Genomic DNA, 20,599 nt, shown 5'->3' with positions numbered 1-20,599 from the left:
CATACACGTGTATGGAGGGAGGCAGAGTTGGTGCCAGCTATCACAGCTGGCACAAAATATCTCCACAAAGTGGATGAATAGTGGTCGGCTGCCTAAAAATGTCACTTTGACAAAATTTAGTGCCGACCGGCAACAAAAAGTGCCGACCGGCATAAAAGTATGCCGACCGGCAAACTATAGTGCCGATGGAGGCAAAAAACCAGCCAGTGGCCTCAAGCTACTGTCGGTGGTGTGTGGGGATGCCTCACAAGGTATTCCCTGCCCCTCCAAGGCAAGATGCAAGTGTTTGGTGCAAAACCGGACACTTAACGGTCGAATTCGGGGATCCTGAGGCAAGGCGCGCAACCGAGACCTCCGGGAACTCCAAACGAACACAAACATGGATAATCACCGAGTGTTCAAACAGTGACGTCCAAGTCTTGAGGACGGTCAAAAATGGGGTGTCTACAGTTGCCCCTCTTTGACAGAACTCGAAAGTCATAACAATGACGGGAGTGAATGTCAAAGCCCAGAGACGACCTATTTTTGACAAGGCCGAAGACTTGGACAAACAAAATACAAATGAATGAATGGTTGTGCCCGCAGGCTGCCTACGTATCCCTTTGCAAGGAATCAAACCAGCGTAGTTCAGGGGCAGGATGCAAATGATATGCAGGAAGGCTTTGATGATTGGACTTATACGCTACGCGAAGCCGGTTTTGAAAGTTGGACTTATACGCTACGCGAAGCCGGTTTTGAAAGTTGGACTTATACGCTACGTGAAGCCGGTTTTGAAAGTTGGACTTATACGCTACGCGAAGCCGATTTTGAAAGTTGGACTTATACGCTACGCGAAGCCGATTTGTATTCAAAACAATGCAATGTACTAACAAGTACAAGTGAGGTGCGCAAGATAGCGCGATAGAATGCATGCAAAATGCAAGTAAGGTGCACAAAACAGTGCAATGTGCAAGAAAGCGCGAGTGATTTGAAATGCACAAGACAGTGCGAATGAGGTGCGCAGAATAGCGCGAATGATAAACTACACAAAACAGTGTGATTGAGGTGCGCAAAATAGCGCGAATGGATGCATGCAAAATGCAAGTAAGGTGCACAAAACAGTGCGATGCGCAAGAAAGCGCGAGTGATTTGAAACGCACAAGGCAGTGCGAGTGAGGTGCGCAAAATAGCGCGAATACATGCAATGCACAAACAAGTGCAATTGAGGTGCGCAAGATAGCGCGAACAAATGCAATGTACTAACAAGTGCAATTGAGGTGCGCAAGATAGCACGAACAAATGCAATGCACAAAATAGTGCGATGCGCAAAATAGCGCGAAGGAAATGTAATGCACAAAACAGTGCGATGCGCAAAATAGCGCGAACAAAATCTAATGCACTAACAAGTGCGATGCGCAAAATAGCGCGAACAAAAATACAATGCACTAACAAGTGCAAGTAAGGTGCGCAAGATAGCGCGAACAAATGCAATGCACAAAATAGTGCGATGCGCAAAATAGCGCGAAGGAAATGTAATGCACAAAACAGTGCGATGCGCAAAATAGCGCGAACAAAATGTAATGCACTAACAAGTGCGATGCGCAAAATAGCGCGAACAAAATACAATGCACTAACAAGTGCAAGTAAGGTGCGCAAGATAGCGCGAACAAATGCCATGCACAAAATAGTGCGATGCGCAAAATAGCGCGAAGGAAATGTAATGCACAAAACAGTGCGATGCGCAAAATAGCGCGAAGAAAATACAATGCACTAACAAGTGCAAGTAAGGTGCGCAAGATAGCGCGAGTGAATGCATGTTCTATGCAAATGAGGTGCATTTTCTATGCAAGTATGGAAGAGTGCATTTTCTATGCAAAAGATACGAGCATTTTCTATGCAAGAAACAGGAGCATATTCTATGCAATATTGAAAGCAAATTCTATGCAGTATCGAAAGCAAGCATATTCTATGCATGAATCATAACAATGCGCGGCACGCATGTCACAGAAGTGTATACGAAAGTGCACATTCTATGCAATGGAAGGGTATCAAACACGTACTCTGGTGCCTCCGATTTACCTTTCGGAGGACTTTGTAATACGCTCAGCTCAAAAGGGGACACCCTGTTTATGTTGGCAAGAGATAACATCTGCTGTTGCTTTAATTGTCATTCTGACTTGAAGCAGGCTTACACTTGGGGTCGAGATACACTCATACTCCAGAGAGATGGCGAGGTCTGGGAAGGTGCACCTGAAATGCAGTCTCGGATCTTGCCAAAGCTGGAACACCCTAAGATGCTCCAAATTTTCCTCTTTTTTTTTCTTTTGCTTTGCAGTGTGGAACCTACATAGCTTCAGATAGGTCCTTGTTCTACTGTTCACACTTATCGGGGGTGGACCCTGCAGTTTTATGAAAGAACAAATACTGTTTTGCACAAATGTGGAGAATGGCACAGCACTCTGAGCACAAGATGATTTTTGAAAATTGAGAAATGAGTTCTTAACCGGGTATTGAGCCGACGACTGGCCACAGCCAAAACGACTCGACAAGGGAAAAAAAAAGGTAAACAACCTAAACACATTGAGTAACACGCTCGGAACGACTCAAAGAAAGAATCGAGACAAACAAAACAAAAGACACGACACACAGACGTGCACAGGGAGCCTGTTTCACCGGGTATTATTCCCACCCTTTCTTATTTGTGATTCTCACATCACTCGGCTCTCAAGCTCGGTTTTTCTCTCAAAACCCTTTTCTCACTTTTCCTCTCATCGCACATCTCTCTATTCTTCATTCTCTCATTTTTCATCCCTCCCCTGGGTGGTTGATGGACAAACAGCAAACTGTGGGCTCGTGCCCCTGGTATTCTACCAGCTTTTGATTCTTGTTCACAACAGTGAATTCCTCCCACAGAGGGGTTGCAATGCGACCAGACGCGCAGCAGATCTGCAATTGACATCGGTTGACGATGCTCCGCTGGGGAGTTTGGACGTGATCAGATCTGTCCAGATGAGGGAGTGGAATATCTTGATCCTTTCCAGTTTGTGCTTCGCACTTGACTTGATTCCTCGTTGCTTGGAGGATGAGAGAGCTTTTAGCCCTTTGTTGTTGACTTCAGTTGTGCCCTTTTCTGGCAGGTAGAGTGCCCTTCTTGGCAAGTATGTTCTGACAACGGGGGAAAGACAGGAAGCCTGACTCAACTGTGCCCCTAGTTCATCATTTTGACCATTTTTTGTTTTGGTTTTCTACTAAAACAATTTTGACCAATATGAGAGTTAGATTAACATACTTGTTCGATTTTTGATTTGAAATCATGCAAGTCAGGCTATGAGCACTGAAAATTTTCCTTTTTTGGGTCCAAGAAATGGTCCAGTTTTTGGAAAAGATGGAACAATTTTCGAGAAAAGTAGTCAGCTTCAGTAAAAATTCTCAAAAACTATTTTTGCAAACGGCTAATGCTTAACAAGCACGGAACCCACTCTTGAGATGCACAACCTCGGATTTGGAGGAAAATTGCCCCCTTGCTCGAAGAGAGCTACATGGCAACGGAACGTTGCCCCTTGTTTGCACGGCACCGCAGCGCATTGAATGGCAACGGAAAGTTGCCCCTTGTCTGAATGGCACCGCAGCACATTGTAGTCAGTCTTCACAGTGAAGGTCACAACCAAACTCTCAGATACAGAGAAGGCAAAGATGATCAAAACCATTACATGGACACAATTGATTTTAGAGGTGTTTGTGGCTGGACTTCAGAATGAAGTTGCCTACGTATCCCAAACATGGGAATCAAGCCTTACGTAGTTCCGGGTTAAGGTACACTCGGGTATTAACCTCTCCTTTTTAGGCTCTAACTTTTGCCAAGGCGCCCGATGCGGGTTTTCGACCTTGCGAGCTTTGTTCTTCTTTTCTTTTCAATTCTTTTCATTTCTTTTCATTTCATTTCCCTTTTTTTTTTTTTGATTTTCTTTTTTTGTTCTTTTCTTTGCATTTTTTCTTTTTTTGTATTTTTCTCTTGCTCTAACTTTTGCCTGGGTCGCCCTTCCGGGTTTTCGACCCAGCGAGCCTCTCAAGGGTAAAAGTGTAGCTTTGTCCATGTCAAATGGTTTTGAGATCCTGAAGTCATTTGAATCCAGGAGAATGGCTGCTATTTTGCAAGAGGACTCATCTTCAGCTCTTCGAGCATGTCTAATATCTTTGCCCCTAGTTCGAGGGGTACTTCTGTTCTAGCTTTGCAAGCTTCTTCTGATCTTCTGATCTTTTGATCTGACTTTCCTGGCCTCTTGTTCGAGGGCTGCTTCAAATCTAGCCACACAGGCCTCACATCGTAGTTGACCGTCGAACCTTCTGATTTCAAGTTCAAGGTTTGGAAGCGAAGGGGTTGAGTCTCGAGGCTGAGAGCGATCCTAAGCTGCACAATCTCAAGAGCGATTCCACACAGGTCTTCGCAGGATCGCGCAAAACATTTTTTTTTTGAAATCTTTTAAGAAAGCGACTAGTCGCTCGCGCTGAAGACAGTGTGGGACCAATCTGGATCAAGCTAGGGTCCTTCTTAGTACTCACATTAACAAGCATGATCTCAATCATTAAGGGCTTAGCATGCCTCTCTTTCTCTCAAATGATCAAAGTTTTGCAAATCCCAAGGAATTCCTTCCTCTTTGTTTTTATCACAATGTTTCGAAAAAAGTTTTGGAAAACTTAGGTCATTACAATGACTTTGAGGCACAGAAAAGGCAGGCGAAGAGCACTGTCATTCCATTCAGTACTTCTGGCACAACTGGCACACGGCAGAAGCAAACACAAGAGTGTGAAAATTACTGCTGTTCCATTCAAATCTGTTGGCATAACCGGCTCCAAGGCAGAAACAGACTCAAAAGAAGGCAAAAAGACAAACACAAAACAAAATAGTGATGCTCGAGGTAACACCCCCGGAATCACCTGACTCTAACAAAACAGGACTGACTCGATACAACAAGACAGACCATATACAAAACAACAAAAACTGACCCAATACCCAAGTCAGAAAGTACAAAAACTAGTGTTCGCAAATGCTCACAGCGGTGCGTGCCAAACGCCACATCTGGAGTAAACTGAGTGTTGCCCGCAGGTGGTTCACCCCCTGATCACACATTCGTACTATCCCCCGAGTTCACTGATCCAGTGGTGATAGACTTTACTGAGCTGGTGCGGCGATGACCTCATTGTCAATCAGATCTTGTATTTCACGGCGAAGACGGAAACACCTATCAGTGGCATGGCCAACTTGCTGATGAAAGGCACAGTACTTGGCCGGATCATGGGAGGAAGGAAGTCTATCTGGCAGTGGTCGCGGCTCCAGGGGTTTTAGATCCCCCTCTCTAATCAGGACCCTCAAGGCCGCCGATAGAGACATGTACAGTGGTGCGAACACCCTCTGGCCTCGAGGTGGATATTTTGAGGTTTGTGGATTTTTACTGGGCGCACCAGCAAAGGGATTAGCAGGCGTTGACTGGGTTTGCTGATCGTTTCCGAGCATAGGATTAGGGCTGAAAGGAACATTCCTCGTGCAAAGGCCCTTCTCCTGGCTTGCCCCTTGATTCAGACCGCTCTCATTCTGAGTGGCAAAAGTGTCATCCACAGTTTTTGTGACAACCGCGAGGACTTGCTCTTTGTTCAGTCCCTCAGCTTTCAAAGCCTCAATATCCCACTGAAGGTGTTCATGGGGACCAATGCCTGCTCCTACCTTGTTCTTACCAGTCGCTTCCACTTTGTCAAGAGATCGGCCTTCTTCCAATGCAACCCGTCCCAAAGTTGGGGAGCCTTTAGACATGAACTCCCTGGTACGTGATGTGGTTGATGACGGGACCAAAACCCCAAAGGCCAGATCTGCCACAGTTCTCTGAAGATCTTCGATCATCCTCATCAGTTCAAATGTAGTAGGCTCTTGAGCCTGGTATAGCTGGGAGGCCCAGACCGGGTGCGCAACAGGCAACCTGGGCGAATGTGGTGCACCACCATCGATCTCGCCCTGCAAACTGATTCCTTGACCTAATGTGGCTGTCATAACCACAGTCTCTTCTGAATTCTGCGCCATCATAAGTCCCGCCTCAGCAAAGGGGGAACACTGGCTATTCTGTACTACCTCTCTGACTCTCTGAACCTTCAAAGGAAAAACAGACAGCATTTCGGCCCAAACTGATCAAACACGGGCGTAGCCGACCAACTGTACTTTATTACTGATCACTGTTCCTCAGAATCACTGTCCCCAAAACTGAATCCGGATACCCGCAGATATAACTGATTCTCAAAACGCTGATGCTGATGCCCACAGGCCTGATACCCAGACTTGCAAACTGGTATATGCGTTCCTATAGAGATACACTCTAAAAGCACATAGCAAGTAAGAGAGAGCCAAAACACCCCTATGTTGGGGTAGGGTTTCCCTGTCCTATTTTGTCAGGAGCTAGGGTTTCACTACGCACACAGCGGTTCCAAACAACTTAGCATCGGGTAAGCAACCTGTCCTAGCTTGGAATGGTCACTATGGATTTCGATATGCACTAGGTCGAATGGTCAAAAAGGGGTGCCCCGGTAAACCGGGGTTTGTGTTCCCATACTGTCAGAGCCCATAGCCGGTCAGCCTTATGGACATGCCTTGACAAGACAAGCCTCCGGCAAACCGTTCAGGAATGGCAGATGGCAAACACTGTGTTCCTAGGCGCACCAATGCACATGCAATGCAAAGAAACATATAAATGAAGTCAAAACAGGATATCACGAGTTCGAGTCAAACTCTCTAAAAATCCCCAGCAGAGTCGCCAGAAACTGTAACAGCGCCCGTGGGCCTCATGCTACAGTTCGGACTCGATTTGTGTCACGGTTCTTAATCTGAAACAAAGAGTCCAAATCTGGCAAATCGTTTTGAGAAACAGATTTTTGAAAAAGTATTGCCAAACATGGACTGCTTTGCCAGATACAGAGTCGCCACCTAAATATTTTAAAATGGGAGAATTTAGGAAACCCTGACTCGGTGCCGAAGGCCACATGTCCATCATCACCGGAGTTGTCTCGGCTCGGGAGCTTGGGTACGATCGGGGAAGATCAGCTATGAGCACCCCCTTTCGCCCGGTCCGAAGACCGGCCTCTACTAACCGTGATATCCGTTTTTGAAAACTTTATGTGTTCTTAAACCAATTGTTAGCCTAGAATTACTATGTTATGCGCGCGGCAAACAAGTATAGACCAAATCGCCCAAATTGGAACAAAACATTTCATGTTTGTTTTTAAAATGGTTTGCTACTCGTAAGTAGGCTAAAATGCAGATTTTGCCACCCTCAAGTGGGCTTTTAGAAAAGATGATTTTGCCACTATCTAGTGGGCTTAAGAAACATCGCAGTTTTAACGCATTATCCCAATTTAAGCAATTCGACCTTCACCCACAGGCATTCAAACAGTTTATCTCATATAAGCACTTAGCCGCATGGCAAGCATACTGTCATGGCAACACTCACACGCATGCTGGATGCTAAAGCAAAAATACTTACATCGTACTCCGTGCCAAAACAGTAAACTAGTTAGCAAACATGCATGTCCTAGTTCATGTTAAAAGTGGCTAATGCATCACATGCAAAATGCGATCTAGGCAGGCTCGGCTAGCCCTAAACATGGCATATGAAATGCGATCAACTATCACATAGTCAATTTTTGAATTGAAGTACGAATGCAGTTAGCGTGATGTACCGAGCCTAATGCATGTCAACAAATGCATGAATGCACGCATGCATAGCATAAGGTATGCTAAAATAAATGTGCCCTAATCTACCATCATAAGCAGGTAAATAAAAGGGAAGAAAGAAGTGGGGTTGGAAGACATACATCACACGCACACACACTTATTACATATTTACCCTCACTCGGAGGGTTTGAATTAATATTACAGTCCAAATGATAAGCGAATAAAATTATTACAGAATTTCTAATTGAAAGAAAGAATGTAAAAGAAAGAAGAGGGTGGCCGCAGCCTCTGCCTCGGGATGCGCGAACGACGCGTGCTCGGAACTCGGCTTGCCCGAAAAAAAACCGTACCATACCCCTGCCACCTCTGTTTGTCCTGCTCTGTCTTTCTGAAAATTGCCAAAGTCCTGGAGCAGGTTCCTTACACATTGCAGAGCACCACCGACCGGACAGAATCCCCACCGGCACTCTAGGATCTCCATCGGCACTAATTTGATTCACCGGCCGTTCAGATATTGCCGATCGGCACTAAATTCTGCCGGTCGGCATAAACCTCCTGCAGAAGACAGTTTTGACAGCAAACAGAATAGGCAGTGCATGGCATGGAGGTTTCAGGCATATGTGAGCATTGTCATGCTTCCTATCATGTTTTGGACTCAAAGAAGCATGTCCTTCGATTCTCGAGCCATCAATGGTGCATGGTGGCTCAAAGAATCAAATTTGCCATTTGATATAAAGATGCATGCAACAAACAAATGAGATCCAAAGCCTTATCAAGTTGGAGTCAAAGGCCTCGGTGACCGAGAATCAAGGCACATTACATCACTTGAAGTATGAATGTCCCTTGATTCCCAAACTTGGTTTGACACCCCAAACCAAGTAATGTAATGCATGTTATGCAAACACGGCTCAAAATGCGACATGATACCAAGATGCAAGGCACAACAAGTACTATGCGACCCACATGACAAATGTGTAATGCCAAGCATACAAGGTGCAAATGCAATGCAAATCAAGGCCACTTGAGCAATGGGATCAACATGAAACATGACTTAATGGAGCAATTATGTGATAAACATGAAATAAGCATGCAAGAGGGCTTTAAGCCATGAAGTGGCAGACCCTAACCCACCCCAAAACAGTGGCAAAAAGTGTCCGATAGGTGGACAAATGTTCATGCCAACAAGCAAGCCAAAAATCCTACGGTTAAGGCACAAAAAGGGAGACACTCACTCTCATCAACATGACCACTCATGGCATGATTAAAACAAATAAAAATAGAATATTTTCATGCAAAAAGGGACTCCAAACCCTCCTAATATGGCAGCTAAGGTGGCTTCTAAGAAGGCAAATGCACCAAGGCTTAAATGTAGGCATAAAAGGGCACACCCTCAAGACATGAAAGAGGTTATGCATGCACACATACAAGCATGATTCTTGGGCTGAAAAGTGATCCTAAGTGATGCCAAATCATGAGGATGATCACAACCATGCATGCTAGAGGTCAACATGCTCAAAGCTTTCAAGCCAAAATGCAAAGTAACCATAACAAACATGTCAAGCATGGCCAAGTTGATAGCCAACAGACCTTAAGCATGGAAAAATAATGCTAACATCTTCATGGAACCAAGCCAACACATGCAAAAATCATAGCCTAATCTTGAGATGCATTTCTAAGCAAAATGGAGCAATACAAAGCAAGTCCTACAAGCATGCAAGGAGGCACAAATCCGGCCCAAAACAGAGGTTAAATATGACCTAAAACACCCAAAAAAATTCTGAAATGAGGCCAAAAATGATCAAGCACACATGCTACCCTTTTGAGCCAAAAGGCAAGGGAACAAAACAATGAAGGGAGAGGGGTGTCCCTCCCCTATGCAAGACCTCAAACCATCCTTTTTAATACTGAAAAACCACTGGTTTTTGGTGGTGAAAAGGCCAACACACTCAAGCAAACAAAGCCCTATCAAAGAGGCAATAAAAGGGACCAAATAAGGCCTAGCAAGGTGAGTTTGCACTCAAACTACACAACAACCTTAATAAAAGTTCTAAAGCATGAAAATACAAGCCTTTTTTATGTTATACACAAGAGCTAATACAGCAAGCAAGATAGGTAAAAATCTATTGCAAATTTGGGGAATATAAAGCAAGATGCTCACCCTTGAAGAACCTTTGAAGAACAAATGGTCTAGCCCTCTTCTTTTGACCAAAATCAGTCCAAAAACTCAAGAAACAACCCCCCAAGTCCCTCAATCTCGGAGCTATGTGTAATAGTGTGTGTAATGGTGCAAAAGTAAGGTAAAACTCACCTTTAGGCCAAGGAAACACACACAAAGGGAGAGAGAGAGGGAGATATAGAGATAGGGTATATCTATATCTCTATGCTTTGGTTTTTGCCCTAATTTTGCTAACCAAGATCAAAGAGGAGAGGCCTCCTCTTATAGAGGCCCCTCTTGCAAAGCTTATACAACAAGCTTAGTTAGAGGGCAATCCCTCCATACACGTGTATGGAGGGAGGCAGAGTTGGTGCCAGCTATCACAGCTGGCACAAAATATCTCCACAAAGTGGATGAATAGTGGTCGGCTGCCTAAAAATGTCACTTTGACAAAATTTAGTGCCGACCGGCAACAAAAAGTGCCGACCGGCATAAAAGTATGCCGACCGGCAAACTATAGTGCCGATGGAGGCAAAAAACCAGCCAGTGGCCTCAAGCTACTGTCGGTGGTGTGTGGGGATGCCTCACAAGGTATTCCCTGCCCCTCCAAGGCAAGATGCAAGTGTTTGGTGCAAAACCGGACACTTAACGGTCGAATTCGGGGATCCTGAGGCAAGGCGCGCAACCGAGACCTCCGGGAACTCCAAACGAACACAAACATGGATAATCACCGAGTGTTCAAACAGTGACGTCCAAGTCTTGAGGACGGTCAAAAATGGGGTGTCTACACTGTGTTCAACCAAAACAATTTTGTAACCATAAAAAAATATAAAAAAATCTAATATTCATTACATATACATATATCAAAACTTTCAATATCATGATCAAAATACAAATTCAATCGCAAAAACAACATCATAACAACAATATCACAAGCAAAATCAAAATCACCAACTTAAACTAAAAAACACGAAAACATCGAAATTGAAATCAAAATCAAACAAACCAGTCGAGTTTCCTCTACAAAATCGTAAATCACAAAATCTAAATATACACCAAACGTAAAATCGCAAATCCCAATTTGGAAATTGCGAAGATTCACAAAATTACAAAAGCAAATCACAAACCGAGCTCCCTCCACAAGATCGCAAATTACAAATCTAAATATACACTAAACGCAAAATCACAAATCATGAAGCTCCATAAAAATACATTAACAAATCGCAAAGTTCCACAAAATCCAAATCACAAACCCAAACCCAAACCCAAACTTACATCATAGTATTTTGATGACAAAAAGCAAATAGAAAACATGGCAAAAATAGGGGAAAACAAAATAGGGGTAAAACGGTACAAAAAATAGAGCTCCAGGACCTATTGGTGCATAAGGCCAATCTTCCGAACTAAGAGGGGAATAACTATAAAAAGCAGGACAAGCCAGTAAAAATCCCTAAATTATTAGCAACCAAAGTAATTAGGTGGTCATAAATGTAGCCCATGTTTTTTGCGACTAAATAATTGTCGTCGCCAAAAAATTATATTTGGTGACTAAAATTTTAGTCACCTATCACGACCCAAACCCGCCCCTATAGGTTTAGTATCGTAACCGGCCAGTAATCCTAAAATTACCTACGGCCTCTGAAATAGAATCACAAAATAAGGGGCTAGCGGAAGCAAATACATAAATATAATTGTCCAATGAGCCGTGCTGACTTATATGAAACAGAATATTTAAAACTTTATATACATATCCAAAAGTCATTCTTACATTATACACACACACATTATAGCATCTTAAGTATAGCCAACAAAAACAAACAAGTCTTATATACAGAAACAACCAGATCTTAACACGTGACATTTCAGGAACCTCCATGTGAGGCACAATGGTTAGCTGACAACAGAACACAGATCCAAACAAAAGTCTTCAGGCCTGATCTCCAGAACGCTCACCTATACATATATATACACATAGTGAGCTAAAACCCAGTGAATAACATTAATGTAAAGAGGTTAGTGAACGAATTCTGAACATTTCATAATCATAAAACAGATCATAACATAATCATCCTCATATCCGAACATAATAATGGTAAATCCCATATAACATATCACATCGTCTTCCGATTAGAGTAATCGGTTCCGGATACCGATTATACACATCACCACTTGACAAGTGGCTAACGAGATCTCGTAATCACATATATGTCATGGACCCGCATTAACATGCCATCTCCCATGACTTGGGGCTATCTATTGATGCCATAATAGATTTCAAACATAAAACATTTGTTCACGTAAATAAATATCATTTCAGAAATCATAACTTATCAAATCACATTTCAAACATAATTCATATGAACATATCTTTACAATAACGTTACTCACAGTGGACTTTCAGAAATGGTTGGTTAGTCTCCGAGCCTTGACCTACAAACACAAATATATATAGCACAAAACATGTCTCATTATTACTCAGTCATATGGCCATACATGGCTTAGCTTTCTTGCTTTAACTTCTTATTCATTCCATGCCACATAACTTGTTCATATTGGACCACATACTCGGATTCAACACATATTTTCTAACTTACTTACGTATGATGTTTCTTAGCTCATTAATCCTTAATGGCTCATAAATCATGCCTAAGAATGCCCGAAAAGAGATAGAAGCGAAGATATGTACTTAAAACATCTTTTGAAAACATGTTGAAAATAAGCTATTGGCTAGAGCCGGCTTTTCGTGGCTAGAGCCAACTGAAGGCAAAAATTGAGCCCGCTCGAGCCACCACTTCTTCGCTCGAGCCAGCTTTTGCAGAGTTCAAAATACTGGAAGCTCATAATGTTGGCTCGAACCACCACTTCTTCACTCGAGCCAGCTGTGAATTTCTGGGCACCAAATTTAACAAAAATGGCTTCCAAACAACCTTCAAAACTTGGGGTCTTGCATAATTTGATCAAATACATAAAATAGCTTTAGAAAACTCCAATACAAGACCCTTAAAACATCTTTTATTCAAAAACTCATCAATTCTTGAAAGATTTGAACCAAAACTTCTTTATGTAAGATTTTAAAACTCTTTTCAAAGTTTTTCATAACATGCAAATGGTGATTAACAAACTCATGAATTTTTGAAACAATGGACATGATTAAAACTTACATGTATGCAAGGACTTCAAAACTCAAACTCAAAATGATGAAACCGAAGGTTAATCTCCAAGAATGTACATGCAAGTCATCATCTTGATCAAAGACCCATTTCCTTACAAATATCGTGAAATTAGCTCAATAACTTGATGAACTCATGATGCATGGAGGATTTACAATATAAATTAGTCATAGAATTCTTACCCAAAGCTTTAATTTCAAAAATGCGAGATAAACTCTCCTAGTTTCTTCAATCTCTAAAACAAAGACAGGCTTCTCTCTCTAGAATGAGCTATCTCTTTCACTCTCTCTCTCTCTCTCTAGCTCAAGACACGGATGAACTCAATGAAGCCAAATGAATGACACAACATTCCCTTAACTCATCAGAATATACAAAACACACACACACTCTCTCACATTTTGAATGAGTAACACATGCACACACATGCACTACTTCAACAAACCCACAATAAGTGATCCTCTACGCTCAATAGCATCACATGCCTAAGCACATCATATACTTAATCACATCTTGGATTATGAATAAGGTTAGATTAGGTACCAATCATGCATCATTTTAATCAAACACAAGTAGCCTTAATTAATCAAGGTTAGCACATGACTCAATTAATCCAAAATAGTTCCAACTAAGGCTCAATTTAATCACATGCATTTTTTTTTTTTAACTAAACTAAATCAATTTTTAACAAAATATCTCATATGGTTCCAAATATTCTAGTTAGTCAATCCATGAACTCAAATTCGGTTTCTAAAAGCATTTAGGCTAACAATTTCAGATTCAAAGTAGAAATCATGACAAATAATTTTCAAATCAAACATATATGCACAAATTACTACAAAGCACATATCACAATTAATAATAACACATATTTTCATTCTAAACACTTAGTTAACATTCTTAATTACGAATTAGTAATTATTTACAGATCGGGGTTGTTACATCGCCAGCCATATATTAACTTCGTCGCAGAAACTTTTTCCTTGTTCCTGTGTAGAAATTTAGCCTCATGCCAAACCCAATCACGAGCAATCATGTTAACTAGTCGCCAATAGTTTAGTTTTTGGAAACAAATCCATATATGGTCGCCGACTATGTATATTTGGTGACCAATTTATATTATGTTGCTTAAAATATTCACCAAAAATGTTTTCTGTTGTAGTGAATTAAAACAGATTAAGAAACAAATAAATAAAAGAGAGAGAGAGATCTCAAGGAAATATTATATGGTTTCAAGACCATAATCAGAATATACAGTGGAAAACAATATGACGAGGTAGCATAAGTTTTTGAATCAATTGTAAGGGTCATGGGAAACTTTCATAGATTTTGATGAGAATGATATGAAGAAAGTGTTGCATAGTTTTCACTTTTTGTCATTTAAGTAAAAGCTTGAAGTAATAGTGAAAGAAAGTTGCGTGAATAGCATAATTTATCACTAAATAATGGTTTCAAAAGTAATAAAATTGGAAATTTCAACCGAAGTGAGTCCAAATAAGTCTTTTTGACATTATCCAAAGGGCTTTGTGAAAGTTTCTTACTAACTTCTTGATTATTCAAGAAATTTCAAGACATTATTCGAGAAATTTCAGAATGTTTTTACTGGTTTTCTTGATTATTTTTCAAGGGTTTCGTCCTAACTTCTGAGACAAATTTTGAGGAAAAGGTTGCCCACAACCACATAATTACAACACTCCTTGTAGTCCTATTCCATTGAGAATGGAATTATTGACAATTCTTATTCAATTTTTCCATTATCACCAAAGTATTTAACCACTCAAATCCTAGTTCCCTTTAATACAAAATGATGAAATCGTAGTAGACACCGACACGGAAGCGGGCACGGTGACTTAAATATATATATATATATATATATAGATACGGCAAGAATACTGCAAAAAAAATTAATTTTTTTTATATATTTTAATTTACTATGTATATGGATATAAATTAAGAGCATAGAGATATAAGGTATCAATGCACATGTGGGTATGCTTCTTCTTTTTTTTTTCACTTTTTTCTCTTTTTATTTTCATATATTTTAGTTAGACTCCAAATTAGCTTTTTAAAATTATATAATAAATAAATAAATAAATAAACAAACGTGTCTTAACGCGTATTTAAATACATCGCACATCGCATATCAATGAAATATTCTCAATATATCCTGCTGAAAAATAACAACTAAAAAATTAACACGTAACATGACATCTCCTACACATTGATGTACATGTCTACGGTATGTCAATGTCTGATACGAGACACCCATTTGGAGCATCCAAGCTTTCTAGGTGAAATCCTTCATCCACCAGTCCTCTACTTTGCATGAGCAATTCAGTTTTACCAGTCAAATGGTTACGTCTAGCAGTTGTATGCTCTAGCCAAGCCAACTAGTCCAATTATTAGAGCCAATTTAGCCAAAAAAAACATATAGCAAAATATGTTCCCAAATTGATGAAGACATAAATAGCTAGACAGACATCCAACAAAAATGGACCACTCATATGCAACCCACGTTTCGTTTCCTTACTCTATGAGGTGTCCTTCCTTCTGTCATTAGTCTGTCGCGAAATTTGGAGATAGAACTTGACTACTTCCTCTCATTTATTATAAGAATAACTAAAACAAACTTGAAGTTCTCATTTGGTAAATAATATTTTAATAATTTTTTTAGTTTTTTAATTAAAACATGAGATAAAAAAATTACTATGTTTTGAAATAATTTTTTTGTTATTTATGAAATGATGTACAAAAAGTAGAGAGAAATTTTTTTTAAAGTTTTTTTGTATAAATTGTTAGTTTTCTAATTTTTTTTTACTAACTGTTTTACTTTTAGATTAAAATATTGAATTACCAAACGAGACCTCAGATTGTCTGAAAATTCTAACATGAAAAAAGTGAGGTAAGTAATCCTACGACAGATCTTTGAATTCTTAAACAAGAGCTTTAAGGTGAGAACAGGTTAAAATATAAATCCATATACATTTGGATATCTTCCAAAATCCACCACCACACCAGCCATCTCCAAACCAGAAGCTACGGGTATTCGCGTTTGGTTGGGGCTGAAAAACTTTCAATTCATCATTTGTTCGTCAAATTGGTGAATTAAAAAAAAATAATTTGCATCCGTTCACTGAATTGATAGATGTAGATTGAGTGGATTGACGGATAGATATGAATCGGTTTGGGTTTAAAATTTTATAAATTTTGAACATAATATAACAATTTATCGACATTTCTTTTTTGATAACAATCCAACTAAATATAATTAAAAGATTATCAAGTAAATTGTCAAATACCAATAATAAATACGTATAACAAAATCATACATTATCAAAACTATTTTATTATTTTTTTATTCAAAAATTATTTAATTTGATTTTTTTTAAAAAATAACAAAATTAAACATTATATTTTTCACACAAAAATACCAAATATGAACACTTGTCATTTGATAAAAAGATTTCTAAATTGAAAACACAACAGAATATCTTAACTCTTTTTAATTGAAAATACAAACATAATATGTAAACAAATTGAAAATATAAAATCTTACAAATTACTAAGAATGCTCGCAATTTGACAATTTGGTTGTTGTCAAAGAAACTTCAAATTCCCTATCCGTTCAAAACTAAGCGGATTGAAAAAAATTAATTCACAACCATACGCATCTGTTCAAAATGTGACAGATCAATTCGGTTCGATTGGTTTTGGACGGATTAGAATATCCGCCGCTCACTCTAGAAGCTGTGCCTTTTTTTTTTTTTTTTTTTTTTTTGGGTGTAATCACGTTACATTTGAATATTCAAATTAACAGTTATAATGACTCTTACTTCTCAGTCATCAGTAGTAGCTTTTTGTAAATTTTAACTCTTTAACTTAAAAACTGTCTACTCTGACAGCAGATGCACACTCTAATTCAACTGTATAGCAAAATTAGCTTCTGGGTCATTAAATTATTTTAAAATGAATGATCAAATATGTCATAGTTGTGAAGATCCCATACCATGTGAGATTATTGGTCATTCATTTGGCAAATTTTTTATCAAATTTGGGACCTATAACATTTTCCTTATTTAAAATAAAAAATAAAAAATTGAAAAACTCATGCTGGTGCTTTTTCGAAATCCTACAATCCACATGTATAGAAAGGACAGTAAGGCATTTTTTTGCAAAACCAACAAAAACAATACTGGAAATTAGTTTTGCAGCGTCAAAAAAACCTGACTCAATATGCATTACACGACTAGCCTCTCCAAGACCCAACCAACCCATCAACTGAGGCATAGCAAGATGGCCAAATTATCATTGATATAATACCAAAAGAAAAAAAGGGGTAACCCTACATTACCACACAAATTTGCCTAAAAGACTTCCCTACACTTTGCATGGTATACCAGCAAAAGAGCAATGACACTGGCAGAAATAGCATATCCCCAAATCCTAATTGAAATTGAGCAGAGCATCCGACAATAAGAGTTAAAAGTTTGAATTTTTATTAAATCTTCCTCCCCACATGATTATGATCTAATGAAAAACAATAAATTTTTGTAGTACTTATTTTCAGGAAATTACACAAGCAGCACTTAAATCAAGAACTCGTTACAGTAGGATCACCTTTTCCAAACCTCTCAATAGAGATACATGAAAAGGATACAATCACCCACCAGGAGGCCAACAGAGGAATGCATCCCCTTCTCAATATTTCACTCTCACTTTGCCTTTTCATAAGAAATAAGAACATAGACAACTAGAGAAGTCTTGAGTACCATCTACAGTATACAACCAAGAAATAGAACAGAAATTCATGGTTCTTCAATTCATGAGAAAAGAAAAAGAAGCTAAGTCACGCCACCAAAAAGGCAAGATAGAAACATTTATGTATTCCATTTCATATAATCAGACATTGTATCATAAAACAGGTACGGAAAATACAAATGACCAAGCAATTGCTAAAGCTTCAGCCAAAGTAAATTAGTGAAAACAAAAAGTTATCACAGAGAAGCCGCAGTAAAGAAAAGAGAGAAAAGCATACCCTTTTCTCTTATTTCTCTCTTTATTCTGTATCTGAAGGCAAATGTAAAGTATCTGGAATCAAATTTGGAGAATCTGGAAGTGAATATGAAGTATCCGAAACCAAATGTGAAGTATCCGATGCCAAATTTGGAGAGTCTGGAAGTGAATGTGACGTACCCGAAACCAAATGTGAAGTATCTGACACCAAATTTGGAGTATGTGGAAGTGAAGAAGTTGCAAGTTCTTCACCATTCAGGTTCTGCAAACCGGGCCTCAATTCCCTGTTACAGAAATCATCATACTCTCCTTTATCTCCTCCTTTCTTCTTCACCTCCACAACCCGTAACGACGGTGTTAATTCAAATATCTCCGCTGCAATTGTCAAAGGTCCTTTCACTCCCTCTCTAGTCCCTTCCAAACTCACTCTACAATCCTTCTTCCTCACCGTAAAACTCACAACTTTCGCAATCTCCTCCAATTTCGATATTATCTTCGGCACGGGAGCCCCTGAAACAAACCTAGCCCCATCACCTCCCTCCTCAAACAACCCTGACAAATCAAACCCAGGCGAAAACGATATAATATCGAACGCATTCAAACTCGCCGGCCTTGGCAAACTCGAAAGCCTCCTCCGAGACTCAATTTCCAATTCGGATTCAGACAACAACGATTGATCAGACTCAGACTCAGACCCCACATCATTACTACTATTAATCTCATCATGAACACTACACAACTTATCATCCTCAATATAAAACTTAATATGCTTAAAACCCTTTTTAAACCAGCGATTGTTCATAATCTCAGGAATGGTAATCCTAGTTTCGGGATTAATATCGAGAAGACGAGAAAGCAATTTAACTAATTCATTAGAAAACCACCTAGGACATCTAAACTCACCTTTGTAAATCTTCTTATACATAGACATAATGTTCTGATCATGAAAAGGCAAATACCCAGCCATCAAAACAAAGAGAATGATTCCACAAGACCAAATATCAACCTTAGCAGCATCGTACCCTTTTCGACCCAAAACTTCAGGAGCAACATAAGCTGGAGTACCACAAAAAGTGTGGAACAAACCATCTTGTTGAATCTGATCGGAGACAGTACTAAGACCAAAATCGGAAACTTTGAGGTCTCCGTCTTCATCAAGCAAGAGGTTTTCGGGTTTTAGATCTCGATGGTAGACGCCGCGAGCGTGGCAGAATCCAACGGCGGAGATGAGTTGTTGGAAGTATTTTCTGGCTACTTCTTCTTTGAGTCTACCTTTGGCTACCTTATTGAAGAGTTCGCCGCCTTTAACGTACTCCATTACGAAGTAGATTTTGGATTTGGTGGCCATGACTTCGAATAATTGGACGATGTTGGGGTGTCGGACTCTGCGGAGGATCGAGATCTCGCGCTTTATGTGGGCGATTAAGCCGCCTTTGAGGATCTTCTCTTTGTCGATGATCTTGATTGCTACGCCTTCGTTGGTTTTGATGTTTCGGGCATGGTATACTTTTGCGAATGTGCCGTGGCCGAGGAATTTTCCGATCTCGTATCGCCCGAGGAGGAGGCCTTGGGCTTCCTTCTTGGTCTTCGGAGTTGTTTTGCTTGTTTTGTTGTCTGCCATTTTTTGGGTTTGATTTTGAAACCCTAGATTTTGATTTAGTGGTGTGGGTTTGGTACCACCATTGCCATTGGAGGTCGGGTTTTTGAGCTCTTCGTTTTGGGTTTTGCTTGTGAGGTCTCGAAAAGTAGGGAATTTCAGTTTGGTGGGGGATTTTTAGGGGAAATGGGGGTGACGGATTGTGAACGGCGAGGGAGGAAATGGAAGGAAATTTTAACGATTGCCGTTTGACAGCTGTACGGTTTAAGGACGGTGATTGTAACGGCTCTGTCGTGCCCTAGAGGAGAGGAGAGAGGGAGAGAGAGAGAGAGGAGTGATCGAGTGTGTATGTGAGCATATTTTTGTCTTGGTATGGTATGGAGAAATTTTTGAATACAAATAGGATATGTGTCATATGGTACATTTTTCTTCTCTCAATAGTTAAGAAAGTGTGGAGTTATATTTATGTATTGAATGATGAGGAGACAATATAAATTGTTATAGTATTTGTAATTAGTTAAAAGCGCCATATAACATGCCACAAGTGTCCTCTTAGCACCTAAGAAATTTTTGTACGAGACATTGGCATAGGTCTATAAAATGGACCAACCCCGTTCAATCCACTTGCTTTTAACTGGTTTTAATAGTATGAGCAAATGGATGCCATTAAAAAAAAAAAAAATTAAACGGTTGGACGATATATATTAATACTAGTTACAATATTATTATTAATTTTACTTATTATTTAAATTATAAATATCAAAAACTTTTTAAATTATGTGATATCATCAATTGATACATTAATTAGTATATTAATTGGTACATATATCATTATTCTTTTTTAAATCTCCTTAAAAAAAGAGCCACAAAGCTCAAATTTGTAATAGACTTCATGTGACGTGATATTTTAATCTCGATCTTTTTTTTATAAAAAAATTTCCACATCTCCCCAGCTTTAGAGTTGGGTTTAGAGCCCA

General features: G+C 39.6%; 1 protein-coding gene across 1 annotated transcript; it reads right to left on the bottom strand.

The window, feature by feature from the left end:
• Nucleotides 1-17,880: 17,880 nt before the first annotated feature.
• Nucleotides 17,881-20,047, bottom strand: LOC114308478 (CBL-interacting serine/threonine-protein kinase 12). The gene has a single exon (XM_028254060.2). It carries the CDS (start codon nucleotides 19,644-19,646, stop codon nucleotides 18,069-18,071), a length of 1,578 nt encoding a protein of 525 aa, XP_028109861.2. The 5' UTR covers nucleotides 19,647-20,047; the 3' UTR covers nucleotides 17,881-18,068.
• Nucleotides 20,048-20,599: the final 552 nt, after the last annotated feature.

Source organism: Camellia sinensis, chromosome 9 (genome assembly GCF_055761805.1).
Source record: "Camellia sinensis isolate YWXY chromosome 9, ASM5576180v1, whole genome shotgun sequence".
Lineage (NCBI taxonomy): Eukaryota > Viridiplantae > Streptophyta > Magnoliopsida > Ericales > Theaceae > Camellia > Camellia sinensis.
The sequence above is the reverse complement of the archived record's forward strand: the minus strand, read 5'-3'. Positions and strand labels throughout refer to the sequence as shown.

Coding starts and splice junctions, on each gene's coding strand:
- LOC114308478 (XM_028254060.2), bottom strand. CDS start 19,646: ATGGCAGACAACAAAACAAGCAAAACAACTCCGAAGACCAAGAAGGAA.